Source organism: Podarcis melisellensis (assembly GCF_964234715.1).
Source record: "Podarcis melisellensis genome assembly, chromosome: 9".
Classification (NCBI taxonomy): Eukaryota; Metazoa; Chordata; class Lepidosauria; order Squamata; family Lacertidae; genus Podarcis; species Podarcis melisellensis.
Genome location: NC_138541.1, coordinates 31,007,603 through 31,026,535, shown reverse-complemented (window position 1 = coordinate 31,026,535; position 18,933 = coordinate 31,007,603). Strand labels below are relative to the sequence as shown.

General features: G+C 43.7%; 1 protein-coding gene across 10 annotated transcripts in view; it reads right to left on the bottom strand.

The window, feature by feature from the left end:
* The window catches only part of JADE1 (jade family PHD finger 1), a 158,469-nt gene that overhangs the window by 25,061 nt on the left and 114,475 nt on the right, over window positions 1-18,933 (bottom strand). For 9 of the 10 annotated variants that reach the window (XM_081926012.1, XM_081926011.1, XM_081926013.1 and 6 more), the window contains 4 exons: window positions 16,554-16,636; window positions 16,381-16,455; window positions 7,698-7,855; window positions 504-691 (listed from right to left, as the gene is read on the bottom strand). In XM_081926012.1, the coding sequence (XP_081782138.1) occupies window positions 504-691; window positions 7,698-7,855; window positions 16,381-16,455; window positions 16,554-16,636 (504 nt within the window). The remainder of the gene's footprint in view (window positions 1-503; window positions 692-7,697; window positions 7,856-16,380; window positions 16,456-16,553; window positions 16,637-18,933) is intronic. The other variant, XM_081926017.1, reaches the window with a different exon arrangement.

Genomic DNA, 18,933 nt, shown 5'->3' with positions numbered 1-18,933 from the left:
GTTGCCATTAGTTAGCAGAGCCAAGAGGTGAATGTCACTACAGCAGTTCAATTTTTTCCATCAGTTCTAGGGAAACCTGAAGGGTTTGGAAGCTTCTGAAGTCCCCAAACAACTCTAGACTGTTTTAAAACTATCATTCACTTTTCTATTAATACATTTAAAGATAAGATGGAATTGGCTTTCCTGACACATTTCCTTTTTCCACTTCCTTCACATTAATCTAGGAATTAGAGCTTTGAGATGACTGTTGCCTTGCCACCCAACAAAAATAGTGTTGACATTTGTGCTGTTTTTCTTTCCCCTCAGTTCTCCACACCCCTCTCTCCTCCACATGCAGGGATATACAACTTGCTTCTGAGCATTCCTATCCTTCTCCTTTTCTTTCTGGAAGCTACAAGTGCACCATATGAATTGGCAGCTGCACTACAACCACCCCAGACTGCTCCCTGTCACTTGTCTCACAGCTCAGCCAAAAGCTGGCCGTAACTGGATGTTGCACTCACCCATCTCTTTGAATTCTTCATTAGCCAGTTCCAACCATGCTACGTCCATGAAATTAAGGTCATAGCGACAGACGCTCTCTGCCAAGGTCCGAATGTCGACGTAGCCAAGCTCAGGGGGCTCAGAACCTGAAGAAAGGATGTACTTCCGAGGTCTTGTAAATATGACTGCTTTTGTCTCAGATACAACCCTGAAAGTATAGCGAACAGGAGGTGTTAATTGTGATGGTTCAGAATTTATCTGGTTAAATTCCCCTAGTGTGTGTCACCTGCTAACGTCAGCTTACAGAAGCTGGGCGGAGACAGAAGCTTTTAGAAGCTCAGGAGGAGGAGTTTTTCCCTGTACTTTCACTTCTTCTCTCTGTGTATCTGAGAGAGAAAGACGTGCCTTTGGATATGGCTGAAAGAAGCCCCGGTCTTTGTTAGCTGAAATGTTTTAATAAAGAGCTGTAAATAGACGGAGCTGTCTATGTGTGCTTACAAGAAGCAAGACTGCTTTACACGCTGTGTTCAACTCTGCTAAAAAAAAGGCCGTGACTGAAAGGAGAGACAGCAGGAGTTATTGCGCAGCCAGAGAGGAAGCCTGCCGGACCGCTGTAGGTGATTGATGCGGATCGTAAAGCTGTCTGACGTCGCGGCTCTATCGATAAGGCAAGATCGATAGATATCTCCACAGGTTATGGAGTGTCAGAAAACGCTCGTAAAGCAGTCGGTGTGAGCCTCAGGAATGCTTTGAAGTCAGCGGTCTGCGGCTGAGGAGCGCAACGGGAGCTGACTGGGTGCCGGAGAGCAGATGATTCATTGCCTGCTTCCGTGAGACAGTGAGAGCTTCTGATACACAGAGAGCTGGAGCTGAAAAAGCAGCTAAAAGCTGGGAGCTGAGACGCAGCTGAAATATCGTTTCTCCACGGAAGGGAAGGCCGGAGGAAGCTGGTACGGAGTAAGTACAGCTTGGGGCACCTTGGGAGAACGGGAGAAGATGGCTGAAAGCCAGATTATACCGCTGGAGCCTCTAACTCTAAAGAGTTGGGCAACGTGGTCCAGACAAATAAGGGGATGGTTCTTGGTTGAAGGCGTCTGGGAAGCAAGTCAATGGGAGCCAAAATCACCCCTTAGCTGGCCAGCAGCTGGAACAGGCGTTGCAAGCTGTGGGGCTGCGTGGGCTGAAAATAGCCAGAGGCTGCTGCAAGAGCTAGAGATGCTCAGAGCATGCGTTGATGCATCACTGAGGCCTCATTTGGAGGGCGTATCGACAGCGTGGGCTGCCTGGAATTTGCTGAAGGGCTTGTGTGAGGCGTCAGCGAAAGGCCGAAGCCCTGGGGGGGCTGAAGGATGCCCAGAAAGCCCAATGGGGGCTGAGACAGTGTTGGGGAGCTGTTGTAATGCTTCTACACGTCTGTGCGATGGACTGAGTCCTGGAGAAGCTGGACTGGCAGGCCCTGTTCCCGATGTCTTGGCCTCTAGGAGCGCTAGTGAGCAGATCGGGGGGGCGAAGAGTTCCAAAAGCAAGTTTAAAGAACTTTCCCTTTGTGCTGAAGCAGAGAGGAGCTTCAGGGGGGGCCAGACTGGTGGAAGGCACCGTTCCAGAAGGAGGAAGGCCAGACCAGCTGGGAGGAGCCCCGGGCAGTGTTTTTCCACTGGAGTTCAACGTCGGCGTGGCAGTTGCCCCCACCGGAGCAGAGAGCCGATGCAGGATGTTTGCAAAGATTTTTCTCATGGGAATCAGGGAGGTTTCCATGGCAACAGGCCTGGGAAGACAGGCAGGCGTGGAGCTGAGCCAGGTGGCCGTGGTAAACAGCAGGGAGAAGAGTCTTATCAAGTTTCTGCGAGTATGGCAGTGTTTGAAGACGGCGGAGTGGAAAATTTCCAGCTCAGCCTTGTAATTGACTCTGCAGCTAACCGCAACATGGTTCCAGAGATCCCTGCAGTCGAGAGGTGGAATTGCACCGCAGTTCCGAAGGGACAAACTATTAAGTTCGCGAATGGACAGAAAACTAGAGTTCGCAAATGCACTGATGTCTTTCTTTCTATTTTACAGGAGACGGTGGATTTTTGTATTGTTCCAGAGATTCATCACTGTTTGCTATCTGTGCCTTATTTGTTGAATAAGGGGTTCAAAGTTTGTTTTGAAAATGATGTCTGCACAATCTCCAAAGGGGGGAGGTTACTAGCCAAAGTGCGGAAGGGACAGAATGATCTTTTCATTCTTAAAACGTCTCTTGGAGGTGAGGGGAAGGTTGAGAAAGCACAAGCGTTGCGTGCTACAGTTCCCAACCAGCGTGCTACAATTCCCGCTCATAATGTTACATGTGCATGCGTATGGCATCAGAGAACGATTCACAATCCTTTAGAGGATTTGCAGGTGTTACCTGAGGTTGTTACAGGTTGTAAGATTAAAAATTGTCAAAGTGCCATTAATTGTGACACTTGCAAGCAAGCAAAGGTGAGAGGGTGCAGTTACCCAAAGGTGGAACGTGTGGCCACTAAACCTTTTGAGTTGGTACACATAGATTTGGCCGGTCCTGTCAAGGAACCAAGTCTAGGGGGGGCCAGGTTTCTCCTAACTTTTTTGGATAATTTCTCGCAGAGTTCCTGGGCTCACGGTCTCAAATCCAGGGAGGATGCAGCACAGCTGATCAAGAGCTGGATTGAGGGGGTGGAACAGAGGTTCTCCACCAGGGTTCAAGCGATCATCAGTGACAGAAATGCTGAGTACACTGGTTCTGCGTTGCAGAAGTTCTTGCAGAAGAGAGGGATACGCCACACAGTTACTTCACCCCAGCAAGGGGGGGTGGCAGAGCTGAGGAGTGAAGCTCTGGTTAAGGCTGCACAGGTGATGCTGAAAGAAGCCAGGTTGCCTCCTGAGTTTTGGGTGGAGGCTACTAGGGCTGTGTCATTTACCTGGAATCGTGTCTACAACTCACTGGTAGGTGACACACCGTTCTCTTTGTTAAATGGCCGCAAACCCCAGGTTCACTTTCTGCGGACTTTTGGGACTCCTGCGCTTGTCGCTTTGCCTAAGGCTTTGCAAGGGCCAGATGGAGCCAAAGTCCAGAAAATGATCTTCTGTGGGTATGAGCCAGATGCCCGTGCATGGCGTTTTGCTTACCCATCAGGTGATCAGAGTAAGGTGCTGATCAGTAAACACGCTGAGTTCTTAGAGGAGGAGGTAAAGTCAAAGACTCCTGTCAGGCGTGATGTTCTCTCAGATTGTCTCTCTGACCCAGAAGACAGCTCTGATGAGGCGGAAGCAGAGGCTGAGGCTGCTGATGACGACCAGGTCACTGACCAGGGTCAAGAGCAGGATGTGGCATCTCCACAAGCTGTTATGAGACTGCCCAAAAGTGAACCTAGTTCTCCTGTGAGTGTAATGGAGAGGATTCGAAGACGCTTTAAGTCAGAGGGTGAGTTCCATGATGCAGAGGACACACCTGCTGATCAAAGTGAGTCAGAGGAAACACCTGAGTTTGTGCCTAGGAGGTCCAGTCGCACAACGAAAGGTATCCCACCAGAGAGGTATCAGGCCACAGGTGCGTGGGTAAGTTTCGCACAGTGCGATTCTGAGAGCTGTGAGGTGGTTCCACAAATGCCAAACAGGTTTGCCAAGGGAGGGCGCAAGGCATTGGGGGAGGAATTGATCTCGCAAGATGTTACTGAAGATGTTGCACAGGTATCACGCAGGGACACAAGGGGGGGTGTGATGGTTCAGAATTTATCTGGTTAAATTCCCCTAGTGTGTGTCACCTGCTAACGTCAGCTTACAGAAGCTGGGCGGAGACAGAAGCTTTTAGAAGCTCAGGAGGAGGAGTTTTTCCCTGTACTTTCACTTCTTCTCTCTGTGTATCTGAGAGAGAAAGACGTGCCTTTGGATATGGCTGAAAGAAGCCCCGGTCTTTGTTAGCTGAAATGTTTTAATAAAGAGCTGTAAATAGACGGAGCTGTCTATGTGTGCTTACAAGAAGCAAGACTGCTTTACACGCTGTGTTCAACTCTGCTAAAAAAAAGGCCGTGACTGAAAGGAGAGACAGCAGGAGTTATTGCGCAGCCAGAGAGGAAGCCTGCCGGACCGCTGTAGGTGATTGATGCGGATCGTAAAGCTGTCTGACGTCGCGGCTCTATCGATAAGGCAAGATCGATAGATATCTCCACATTAATTACACCAGGTTGCAATCCTCCTTAAAGTGGTGAAACCTCCATTCTCCAATGAAATTACTGCCAGAGGCTTCAAATTGCTATGCAGCAAAATAATGGTAATAATAAAATAACAACAACAGAAAAAGATCATCTGGAAATATTGTAGCACCAAAGGGATGCACGTCTGCAGAAATAAAAATACATAAATTTTATTATTTATTGAAAGCATCTACAGTATATCCTATTTTTTCCATTTAAAATTACCCTCAAGTTACCTTACAACATACCATATTTATGAGAATCTAATGCGCCATCAAATCTAATGCGCACCTCAATTTTCAAAACCTTGAAACAAAAAGGGTATTTGCTGGCGCCATCAAATCTAATGTGCACCCTAATTTTGGGGATGTAATTTGGCCCCCAAAGGTGTGCATTACATTAGAATAAATACAGTATTTAAATTGACACCAGCATCTGAATAATACATGCCCGAGAAAAATAACACAAAAATGATACTCTTTTTTAAAAAACTAATTGCAGCACACAAATATGGAGGGAGAAACATCACTCAAACAGCACACCAGTTCATGCAAATTACAACTGAATTATTCTATTATTCTAGAAACTACAAAGATAGTACTGTAATCCATGCACTGAGACTGCATGGTCAGTAGATGGTAGATGTTCTGGGGGTGTTAAAAAACAGTCAATGTTTCTCCATCTTCTGTCAAATGGTGTAAAAATGCAAGTCATAGTGCCACAGACCTCTCACACAAGGATTCCCATGAAATCAATAGATTTCCTCCTTCCCACCATGACCAAATTGCACCAAATGAAGAGGGAAAGTTGGATGAGGAATTGGAGGTTTGAGTTGACCTCCCATTTCTTCCAGCAGTCTGTTGTACTGCTTATGCACTGTGCCCAGTGAGAGAGGGCAAACAAGATTATATTCACCCTATAGGAATTCTCCATATGTGGATGCCTATACATGGAACTCTATAGGCATCTACATATTCTGTATGTTAACTTTATGGAATCTGCCACAAGCCCCAAAGTTCAACAAAAGATAAGAACACTAAATAGTGTTCTGGAAATTTAGGAATTGTCTTCTGTAGTTATACTATTGTGACAGGAAGATGATGTCTGCAAAAGTTCCTTATCTAAAAAGATGCAAGCATGAAAATGTAAATATAGGAAAATGGGGGGGATACAACACAGTCAAAACAGCAATTTGGTTTCTTAAATGTACTGCTGCGGTTAAAATAAATGTTTTTATGAATGTTTATAAGCCACTCTTTTTCTGTGTGAATCTAAACTGGGGATAGGGAACCTGTGCCCTTCAGATATGGCTGGACTACAACTCCCACCATTCCTGCCCACTGGCAAAGCTGGCTGGGGCTGATGGGAGATAAGAGTCACAGGTTCTCCACCTCTGGCCTAAATTAAAAGCATCAGATTTACACTGCTTGGGAAAAGACTTTGATATGACCAAAACTAGGTTTAGAATACAGGCCATACTGCATTTTTAGCATTAATTATGCAATCACAGATCTACTTCATAACACGAGACTGTATTTCAAAGTTGGAAGTTAACGGAGGCTGCAGTCACATGAAAGAATCATGGGGCAATACTCATGACAGGAACAAAGGCTAGAGGTTACAGACATAAAATCCCATAGTCATCTGGAATTTTTCAAAAAGAAACTTTCAGAAAGAAACCCAGTGCCTGCTCTGAGTTAAGGCCAGGTTGGAGCAGCTGTGCTCCCCCCACGTTTTTCGACTACCATCAGCCCCGGCCACCACAGTGAAGGATCAGGGATGGTGGGAATTTAACAACTCTTGAGCCAATGGGAGGATGTTTCCCTATTCTTTATGTCTAGGTTCAGTGGCGAAACATTTAGCCCCCGGGACTTTGAATGCAGAAATCTGAACTGGGGCTTTGTGGGTGGGTCTTCATATACAGAAAGTCCCAGGTTCAATTTCCAGCGTGTCCAGTTAAAAGAAATCAGATAAAATGTGATGGGAAAGACCTCTGCCTAAGACCTTGGAGAACTGCTGCCAGTCAAGAGTCACAATACTGGGTGAGACAGAAGAGCAAAGAGTCTCATTTAGTATAAGCCAGCTTTGTTCACTCTGCTACTTAAACAAATTGCACAAAGCAGGAAAATCTGTACCAATGTACGCACTTTCCAATGAGACTTCATTTTGGCGGGACATTCAAGAATTTAGAATTTTGCATAGCATTTGCTGCTGCTGCAATTGGTTCAACTGTATATAGGTAGCACTAGGATGTCTAGAAAAACAAATGGGAGACCAGCACAAGAGAAAATGACTAGATCACAGGGAGTTCTGAAAATTGGACTTAGTGCAGGTCAACCATCATGATCACTAAAAGTAAAATCTACCCTTGTAAACATGCCATTAAAAAATTACCAACATTTAACCGGTGCTTGCTGGCATTCCTTGGCAACAATGAGAGATAAAAACCTGCTGCATTTTAAAGAAAGTCAAAATCACAATGATTCTCAAAAAGGATGTAGTAACTTTTTTTTAAGCAAAATATATATCCATGGAACAGTTTGTGAAGTTCAAACCACATCCTAGCCAGAGTCACTGATGACTGCTCCACTTCCAGATTTTTTTTGGGGGGGTGGGGTGGATAGTGTCATTATTTTCCTGGAATGTCTGAGTAGGCAGCACACAGAACATTGGATCTGCTCACAAGGAAGGGCTACAACAAATGTTCAATTAGGAAGAACTCATTTTCAAATAGGAAACAGGAGTCCTCCTTCTGCCAGCATGTATTGTTATAAGTAAGCACTCGGTCTGGGATGTGATGTCCTTTAATTCACAAGTAAAGGTGCTGGTGGGAAAGGCCTGACTTTCATCCGCAACACTTTCCTGGGGCAAAATCAGTTGGCTAGGATGGGTAACCTTTAAATCAGCAGAGTGGAACCCAAGTCATCAGGTGATCTGCTTTTTAGTAAGCAACCCAACAGGCAGCTGAAAGGTGATGCTGATAGGACAGCTGTTTTGTTTCCTAATGGGTTCACCAAGCTATACCTGGCTACTGGCTCTGGAATGGTCCCCGGACTGACTGGCACCTGAACTCCTTTCTCCCATTCCTGTCTCCAAGGGTCTGCCAGCACATAGTACTCATCTGGGTTCAGCTGGTAGGAATCAGGCAGCTTCATGGCAGTGATCAGGTCTGTTCTAAATACCTGCAAAGAAAGGAAGTGAGAATGGGGGAGGGATGAGACACTGATATTTGATATTTACACTCTATGATTCACAGCTCCTGGGTAACCATGGAGCACAGTGCACAACAAAGTCACCAACACTGCCAATTAAGAGGCCAGAAAGTTAAACCACATCATCATGCTGAAACAGAGAACTGAAAAACACAGTTTGGACATGGGGCCCATAGTTCAAGTTGCCTTTGTCAAATCACATGACACAATCAAGTTGCTGTGCAAATGGATAATCAGTTCTCATCAATTTCAACAGGAAGTGCAAAAACTCAAAATATCCCTAAATATAACCCCAACACAAGGAGTTGTATCCCAAGATGAGATAGCCTAATTCTTTCCCTTGTGAAGCTTGCTAGCGTCTGTACATCTAGTAGCTAAAAAGGGAGAAGGGGGGAAATATGTAATTTCAGCATCTTGTTTACTGGGATCCTCATTTCAAGAGATGTCCCATACTTCACATGGGCAGAGCCCAGAGATATTTCAATAGCCAAGTGTTACAGCATCTTTACACTCTGCATCTTCAATATCCCAGGCTCAATCCCCAACACATGTAGATTAAAAAAATCTGCCACAGCTACCAGTCAGGACTAGGGCTGTGCGATAAATCACCATATCATCAAATACCGGTATTGAAATAACACCTGATAAGTGTTTCAACAAGGCAATATACGGGGAACAACTTGACAGCTTCCCAGGGGGTAGCTCAGCCCAACCATACTTTACAGATAGTTTGCAGGCACCATGTCTCCTGCTTTGTTTGCTCTCTCCCTCCTACCTATAAGAAAAGATTATAAGTCCTCACACAAACCAGCAAAGTCTTTCAGCTTCACCCATATCTTTCCACTTAAGAGCTCAACTAATTATGCAGAGCCTGCTAACAATCCAGGAGGGACCCCCCACAGCTAGATAATCAAAGATCCAGCAGCAAAATAAACGAAGAACATAAAGAACTGGAAAGCACCTCCTTCTTCCCTCACAAAAGAAGCAGAAGAATTTTTATTTTTAATTTCTGTTGGTGTTTATGTTGTTGGTTCCCCCTAAACAGCTTTCTTGCATACTAAAAAGGGTTTTTTAAAAATTTAAAGGACCATCTTTTTCCTTTGTTGCCCTCCCCTTTGATAAAAAGGGAGACATTGGTGGGATAAGGACTTGGGGGGGGCTTCTGTGTGGGGGGAATGGAGGGGAGAAGATATAGCTGGCTGCCTTATGCTGAAATGGGAGGTTGAGTACGATGTGAGAATGATAGGGAGGGTGTTTTTCAGTAAGCAGTGCAAGAAAAAGTAGAAGTTTAGTTGAACTCAGTGGGGCTTATGCATGCAAAGATTCTACTTAGACCTTTGAGTGGGGAAGCAGATTCAACTTGACTAGTAAATCACTTAAACTACTCTTAAATTAGTTGAAACTATATTACAGTATATGGAAGTTTATTTAATATTTTTATTACTTCCTTACATCTTAAGGCCCTCCACCACTGTGGCGAGCCTCAGCAAAGCCCTCTGCAGCTGCGGGGAAGCGCGGCGTACCCTCCACTGCTGCAGGGAGGTATGGTGGGACCATCTGCTACCGCAGGGAGCCCCAGCAAGGCCCTCCGTCACTGCAGGTATATATCATGATATATCAATATTTTGTGGTGTTTAGCTGTTGATATATTGTGATGTTGGAATCCAGATATTGCCCAGCCCTAGTCAGGACAAAGAATACTGGGCAAAATGAAGGTGCTGGAAAAAAATCTAACAAAAGAGGAGAAAGATAGGTTTCAAAGTGAAACTGGGTTGGAAATAGCAAAAAAGGTTAAGTACCTGGGGGTAAATCTAACATCTAAAAATGTGAACCTATTTAAAGATAACTATGAAAAATGCTGGACAGAAGTTAAAAAAGATCTAGATATATGGTCTAGGCTGAAACTTTCCTTGTTAGGCCGAATTGCTGTTATCAAGATGAATGTATTGCCAAGAATGTTGTTTTTATTCCAGACGTTGCAGATTCTAGACAAAATGGACTGCTTCAAGAAGTGGCAGAAAGATATATCTAAATTTGTCTGGCAGGGCAAAAAGCCCAGAATAAAATTTAAGATTTTAACTGATGCAAAAGATAGAGGGGGCTTCGCCCTGCCGGACTTAAGACTTTATTATGAATCAGCAGCATTTTGCTGGTTGAAGCAATGGCTACTTCTTGAAGATACAGACATTCTTGATCTGGAAGGATATGATAATAGCTTTGGTTGGCATGCATATCTGTGGTATGACAAGGTAAAGGTCTATAAAAGTTTTAAAAACCATATTGTCAGGAAAGCACTGTACAATGTTTGGAATAGATACAAGGATTTACTGGAAAGTAAAACCCCTAGGTGGTTGTCACCAATGGAAGCGAAAGCAGTGAAAAAAATTAACATGGACTCTAATTGGCCTAAGTATTGTGAAATTTTAGAACATGATGGTGAAAAACTGAAGCTACAAAGTTTTGAGAAGCTAAAGCATAAAGTTCGAGATTGGTTACACTACCGTCAGATAAATGAGATGTTTAAGCAAGACAGGAAACTTGGTTTTCAGAAGGGGAGGTCAAAGCTAGAAACAGAATTGTTAGAATCCAATACTAAGAATCTATCTAAAATGTACAATTTGCTGCTGAAATGGAATACACAGGATGAAACGGTGAAATCAGCTATGATTAAATGGGCACAGGATATCGGTCATGATATTATGTTTGATGACTGGGAACAGTTATGGACCACCGGTGTTAAATTTACGGCATGTAATGCCCTGAAAGAGAACATAATGAAAATGATTTATAGGTGGTACATGACCCCAGTCAAGCTTGCAAAGATCTACCATCTGCCCAATAACAAATGCTGGAAATGTAATGAGGCTGAAGGTACTTTTTATCATCTTTGGTGGACCTGCCCAAAGATTAAAGCCTACTGGGAAATGATCTATAATGAAATTAAGAAAGTCCTTAAGTGGACATTTGTAAAGAAACTGGAGGCTTTTCTCTTGGGCATGGTTGGCCAATTGGTACCAAAGAAGGATAGGACATTTTTTATGTACGCAACCACAGCAGCAAGAATCCTGTTGGCAAAGTATTGGAAGACGCAAGAACTACCTACTCTGGAAGAATGGCAATCGAAGGTGACGGAATATATGGGACTGGCAGAGATGACCGGCAGAATCCGTGACCAGAGGAAAGAGACAGTGGAAGAGGACTGGGGGAAATTTAAAATATATTTAAAAAACTATTGTAAAATTGTGGACTGATAAGATGTTAAGGGGTAAGAAACAAAGAATTACAGCTGTAAATCTTAAACTTTAAGAAAATTCAAAAGGGACTTGACTAAAGATCGATTGACGAGTTGCTCGAAAAAATGGCAAAACAAGGATGTGGCGAAGGGAAGGCATGGGGAAGTCAATTTTTGTTGTCTGTTTTTGATGTTTGTGTTTGTTTTGTATTGTCTTTAATATGTGTAAAAACTAATAAAAATATTTTTTTTTAAAAAAAGAATACTGGGCAAAATGGACCATTGAGCAGATCAGTAAAAAGCATCTCCTTAAATCTCTACAAGCCACTGATCCATTATTTTAGGAATTCTGCATTAAATACTGTTAAAGTTTCTCAAAAGTCATCAACTTTGTTAAGGGTCAGAATGTACGTACAATGTGATTGGCAGAAGGCAGTGCAGACAGCAGCAAAGTAAATATGTCTAGAATTTGTCCATCATACACTTTCCGCAACAGAATCTGATGGAGGGATCACATTGGCTTCTTTTGATCCAATCACCCTAACTCTGCTTCTCCTATGAGCCAGTTGCAGTAACAAAAATACTTGCATGGGAGAAGCATGCATTTGTACCAAGACCCTTGGTCTTATTACCTACTAAAGATAATTTCTGAAGGTAGTTTTAAGACAACCATTTTAGATGGGAGTTGTGCTGTTTTAATAAATCCTTTTGTGGTGAGAGCTAATCTTTAATACATCATGCAGGCACACTCTGATTTTCAGTTCTAACAAAGGTCCCATGCAGAAATGCCCTGAACACTTCACATATGCAGCTGTAAACACATAGGCTCCCTGTTCAGAGCTTCCACCAAAGGCACAAGGGTTTAGAGGAACAGAGCCAGCAAGACATTTGGGGTGGCCAGCGACAGCAACTCTGCTCTCCTTGCACATGCTCAGTGAGACACATGAGTGGCATTTATGAGTAGAACTCAAGGGGAGGCACCTTCCTACAAAGTACACCCTATCAGATGTTGACTAACATGTAAAAAAAGTCACAGCCTAAGATCACATCACCAGTTGCATTTCAATTCACTCCTATGTGGCACAGCTGGTAAAAGCAAGACTTGCACCCATTCTAACAGATATAATAAGGCTGAGTATAAATCTGCACCAGTGATCATGGAAGTAGCATCTCTGCAGAATCTCAGCCACCATGAAAATGAAACTCAGGAGGATACAGGATACGAGCAGGTCACAATGCATGTCAGATGAACAACCATGTACATCCACTTAAGAATCAACACCACAAAAAATGCTGTAGACCAAACTGGCCACCAGAGGACATGCTACATATGCTGGGTCTCATAGTTTAAACGAAAATATCAGCCAGGAAAGTTCATAGCCAATATATATCCAATGATTACCACCTGAAGCAACATCTGCCATCCAGATTTACAACTGTTTGTAGCTATGGTTCAAACTGTGCTTTGAACGTGAATGATTTCTGAAACTAGTAAAACATCTTGGGAAGTTGTAGGAAGTTATCAGCCACAAGCAAGCAGGGAAAGGGTCCCTAACCCGGCATGTGCCATGAGTTAGAGCCATACATCTTTGCGGAAAGCACTTGCCTGTGTGCAACACAATCTGATTTGTCGCTGCTCATCAGCAAAATACAAACCATGAAGTGGCAGGCTTTAAAAGAGCAAGGCTTTGCATGCCTAAGCACCTTCCAGATCTCTCAATGCGCTTCTGCTATTACAAAGCAACAAGGATCATTCATGCTTAGCACCTCATCTTCAAATCTCTATATTAACTGCCACATGCCAACAGAAGGGTATTTATCTGGAGTTTTAAAGGTGCTGGGGCAGGAGGGAGGAAGAAGCGAGGCCAGATGGCTTTGCTACAAACAGAGTGCCTGAATCAGTCCATGCAGTACCAGCAAGACCTCTAAAATAGTCTGTCTGAAGACTCATCAATTTATGGCCAGTGCAGTCAGCAAGGCACACAGCCAGCACCACTCCACACGCTTATAAAGCAGAAACAGGTTGACCAGGATGTTCTCTCTCTCTCTCTCTCTCTCTCTCTCTCTCTCTCTCTCTCTCTGTGTGTGTGTGTGTGTGTGTGTGTGTGTGTGTGTGTGTAACAAAATAATATTGTTTATCTGGCTGAAATCCTCAAACCACTTGTCGTGTATTAATCCCAGTGTTTTACTGGGACTGACCAAGACTACATAATTTGAGGATTGCTGCATTTTCCAAACACTGCTGGCATGATGTAAAATATATTTCACGTGAACCACCCAATTAACCAATTGGGTTTACTATACTGTACGTCGTGAGCCGTCCCACATTTTGCCCTTTTAGAGTTTTCCACCAGACTAGAGAGTTGCAAATTGTACAGTCTTGCTAAGTATAAAGTTAAACATTGTTCAAATCACCCTGGGTGTAACCAAAACAGAAAGAGAGGGAGGGAAGGGTGATTTAAAAAAAAGATTTAGTTTGGAATTTGGACAGATTAAAACAGGGATATAAAAAGATATCACAGAGTCCGATAGAGTCCGACTATCATCTATCAATTCAACTCAAATGATGGTGAACAGCCTACTGAGTCACCCACACATTGACTCTGCCTTCTTGCCTAAATAGAAAGCATATTACATTTAGGTTGAAAAAGGTTGAGAAGGCACTCCTGACATACCAACAGCTCCTGTCTGTCCCCTTAGAGAAGCCTGCATCACCCTTAGCTAAGGTGTGACCCACAATCGCATAGGGAGTGGGAGGGAGATTTCAGAATTTTTAACACCCTTTCTTTACCAAATAATAATTCTTCAAGAACTCAAGAGAAACAAAACCAAAAACAGAAGAAAAGAAGAATGTAAAGAAACATGGCGTTTTGGGGGAAAATATTGCAGGAACTCTAAAAATGCTGCAAAATATCAAAAGTAGGGCTGGGCGATGTTGGGTTTTTAACACTGCAGTGTTTCGCCAGTAAAACATCATGGTTTGGCAATATACTTTGATGTTGAAAAAACCCGCATTGGCTCTAGCCGGAGAGATGCTGGGTGAAACTGCCACAGGTCTCAGCATGGGAGCTAAGGTGCTTTCACCCCAGCGCCTCATGGGCTATGGCCAATACAGCTGGCCCCAGCCTGCTGCTCAGCTGGGGGGCGGTAAGGCACCTGCCCCCAGCTGAGCGAGCCCTAAGTTCCTTGGCCAGACTCCACTGGGAGCAGGAAAGCTCTTGCCCCCTGTGGAGTCAGCCCCGAGTCCCCTGCCACTCGTGCTCCCTAGCTGAGCAGCCCAGATCCCGCTCCTACACATACAGAAGCAGGAGCGGGGTCAGGGATCTCTCAGCTGGGGTGGGGGAGCACTTTAATAGAGTCCCCATCCCGCTGCTGACTTCTGCAAGCCAAGTGGTGGGTCAGGGGCTCCATAAAACTGCTGGGCTGAGGTGAGGGTAGCAGCACGCTCTTCAGCCAAGCAGTTTAAAGAAGTGAAGGAAGGAACAAGCTGTATCAGCACCTCGCCAATTCAGTTTGATTCTCCCTCTGCCAGGGCAGAGTGTGATGGTGGTTTCACCAGTGGTATACTGCTGGTGAAACCGCCACCACTTGAGTCCCTCTGCCTCCAGCTCCCAGCTAGTTTGTTTGTCTCTCAGAGCATTGAAGGCAGAGGGACTCATGAGTGGTGACCGTTTCACCAGCGATATCCCACTGAGTGAAGCTGTCATCACGGTCTCCCCCCACATATATTGCCCAGGCCTACTCTTGTGCCAGGGACAAGATTTTAGACTAAAAAAAACCCCTTATTTTAACTGCCTAGAGAAAAACAGGGCGTGAACGCCTTTGAGCTGAACATTTGTGATGAGTTGCTCTGGCTACAAAACAAAGGAGGATTTAATGGAACATCAAGGATATAATTTCCAAGAATCACTGCCTCGCAATGCCATTCCTGCTGCTCTGCAGATGCAAACCGCATGCCTAAATCCAGCATTGCAGAATTACTGACCTCCAACCCAGTGACTGGCACACAGTTCTTCAAATATAACTTTAAGAACTGGTACTGAGTTTGCTTGCTTTCCTCTTCCCACCTCATCTCTTTCCCCTTTCATTTAGTGTATTTCGACACTTGGAAATGGGAAACATACAGGAACACACACACATCCAATATCTAATTATAAGCATGGGAGATCCATCAGCAACTGCTTTCCTATTCATTTCAGTTAAAGCAGCAAGCCTGTGCAGGCATTCATTTACATCATGGGTTGGGAACCTCTAGCCCATAGGCAGATCTTTAGCCCAAAAGGCCATTTTCCCAAAACCATATCCAGCTGCCAACTACTTGCCCTGCAGAGAATGTGCTGGTGAAGCAGCCCCCTTATGGAGAGCAGGAATGAACTCTCTGCTCATCAGCTAGGTGCTTGGTGCTGCTTTCTAGCATGTTCCTTGTAAGGAATGCACTGGTGAAGCAGACCCCTCCCCACACCCTGCAAGTCAACTCTGAGAGGCAAGCAGGAAAGCCCATCTTTCAGCCACCTGACCTCACCATGATGTAAGATGAAAAGTGGGTGGTTCCACTCACATGTCAAAGTTGGCCCATGAGCTGAGGGGGAGGGCAATAAAGATCTGGTCCACTGTGTCAAAAAGGTTCCACATCTCCAATATACATGCATGAAATTGCTTCTACCATCAGAACAAAAGAGGCAACCCATACATATTAATTCACTTCGCCAAAGGATTATACTGTCCACAGTCATGAGCTTGAACAAGCGAGGGATAAAGAATTTAGAAACCTGCCAGGGCAAGACCCCAAACATGAACATGTAAGATATCTGATTATGATGAACCAGACAGTCTTCTTAAGAAGTTCAACCTACAAAGAATATCCCTTTTCTTCTAGTCTCATATTTGGCTCAAAGGACATCTGCCAATTTGTAAGGCGTGCAACAGATTGCACTTGGTGATCCATCATGAAAAGTTCAAACTGATTTGTATTTCCTCCTTTGATCTGTTCTCAAAGCAATGCAGATGAAGCACTCAAAGAGACAAAGTTTTCTGGTTTGACCGCTTTGCTGAACAAGGAATATTATTCATAAGTGCCACGTAATGGTTAGGAAACTAAGGAAACACTCCTAGGTACACATTTTTCAATGTTCACCACAAATAAAAAAACCAAAACATATTCCCCGATATATTTTTTGAAAAGGAAAAGGAAAAGGACTAGTAAAAAAAAAACTAGGTTGGGTTGGTGCCAAACTAACCCAATATTCACGGCTAAATAACTAACTTGATGCTGGCAGGGACTGTGGCAGCAGCTGAGCTCCCTGATCTCCTGGCCAGAAGAAAGGTTGCTGGGTGCCAGCTGAGACGGAGCAGAAAAAGGAAAGAAAAAGAAGTATTAGGAAAAGGAGACACATCTGTGTTTCAGCAAGAAGCAGGAGCATTTAATCAAGAGAATACCTCTGATGGTTTCCGATCTTCGTGCTTAGAGCATGAACTTCTCCGATGCTGAGACCTAGAATGCTGGGACCAGGTTGACAAGCCTAGAAAAGGAAAAGAAACATGGAACTGAGAACAATGGTTATTTTGGCCCCAAAGGGGTCTCTATCATCATCATCATCATCATCCCCATCAATTTATTTATACTCTGTCTTTTTTCTCTGGCAGGACTCAGGGTAGCCTTTGCTCACCCCTCTTTCACACAAGCTGTCTAAGCCAACTTCAGTGGGAACCAGTGTGGTTAGAGTGTATGAGGTTTACTGAGTAGCCTTGGACCAGTCACTCTCTCTCTCAGCCTCACATACATCATCAAAGGGTGGCTGGGAGTTTAATAACGGAAGGAGAAAAACTATAGCTGCTGCCTTGAATTCCTTGGAAGAAAGGAGGGAAATAAATGTCATGAAATAAATAAATAAATAAAATAGTTCACTATGGCAAGCAAGAACTACACTTTCATTCCACTCCTTGGTCTATACGTCATAATGAACGTGTGGGAAGAAAACTGCTGGCTCAGTTTAAGGTCCCTGTGATCATTCCATATACAGCAATTGTTCTATCTTCATATAGATTAATACAATTAATACAACAGTAGCCACCAACTGTAGCAGGTGACTTGCAGCTTTTCTTCAGTTTTTTCTCCCCCCACCCTCATGGAAAATTGAAAAGTTAGGTACAGTACTCTACAGATGCAGTTGATCTTACGAAAAGGTCATATTACATTAAAAAAACAGTTGCTCAGAAACAAGAATCTTTTCCCTTTGTCAAGATATTATGCCCCAAATTATCTGGACAATTTTATTTTTATTATGTGCATCTCCATGTATTTTTATTGTTTGTTCTTGGTCTATATTCATCATTCTACCAACTAGAAAAAGTGCTGCCAAAATTGCTACCAGCAGAATCCATGATTGTTCTGTCTGTCCATGCATGTATGTACGTATACCATCAAAGTTCCAACTGTGTGCACTTGTTGGGACAAGTGGTGGGGCATTACCATCTCCAACATGGGAACTACCCAATGTTATCTGCTGTCTGTAGCAGGGGCTGCACTAGACAAGGCTTCTGAGTAATACTTATGTTTTTTATTTTAAAATTAGAGTAAATAAATGGTAATGGGGGGAAGCTTGGAGGAGCTGCTCGCAGAGCAGGCCCAAAAATACAATAATAATAAATGAAACAGATGTACTGAGGCTATTATTCTTCCTAGCAATGGCTGAATGCAACTAAACTGTATCATTTTTGTAGGATTTGATATTCCACTATCAAAGTAGTAGGAAGATTAGATGATGGTATGCATGTCATTATTTTATTTAAAAAAGTAATGATAAGACATGCATATTAGGAGGGGAGAATGGCATGTCTCAAACTGAGTAATGACGTAAACACTGCAATGTGCTTTTTAAAAGCAGAAGAACCCAGTTCTTACAATTACCAACCTTTGTCATTTTCTTACTGTGTTAGGAACTGCATTCATTTTAATTTGTTTGCAGTCCTTGCCGACAGTAGATAGAAAAGCAAACATGAGGAAATAGTTCAGGAAGGGTTGACAATATTTGTTGCTTAATTTAGGCCAGCCACAAGGAACCTCTGGCCCCTAGGCCAAACTTATGAGGTCTCTTTTCATCAGCCATGCCCACCTGCCCTACAGACCTGCTGCTGCAAAGGAACAATTGGCAGAGCTTGGGCACACTCCTAAATGCTCCTATGTAGGCCCCCTTTTACTTTTATTTGGATCCCTATGCAAGCCCCCTGGGTTCAAAATACTGGGAGATTGTGTAAAATGGTTAAATACAGTGGTACCTCGGGTTAAGTACTTAATTCGTTCCGGAGGTCTGTACTTAACCTGAAACTGTTCTTAGCCTGAAGCACCACTTTAGCTAATGGGGCCTCCTGCTGCTGCCGCACCGCCGGAGCACAATTTCTGTTCTTATCCTGAAGCAAAGTTCTTAACCCGAAGCACTATTTCTTGGTTAGTGGAGTCTGTAACCTGAAGTGTATGTAACCTGAGGTACCACTGTACTTGGATAGAATGATATTTCTCAATTTAGCACACATGTCTATTGTTGAGTATCATCACTCTGCCCATTATATGTTCCAAGTGTTCTACATATATTGGCATATACACATTTTTCCCAAGGACAGGTGAGGCGGAAAGAGAGAGAGAGAGACACAGAGATTTTGACATTTTAAAAATGAGCAAGTCTCCATGAGCTGCCAGAGCATATCCGGTGTCCCAGGGAGCACGCCCAGCCACCAATATGCTACGCTGCATGGCATAAGATTAGCTACAGAGTGCATAATGCAGAACAGTGTTGTAAAACCAGCTGCAGAGCACCCAGCT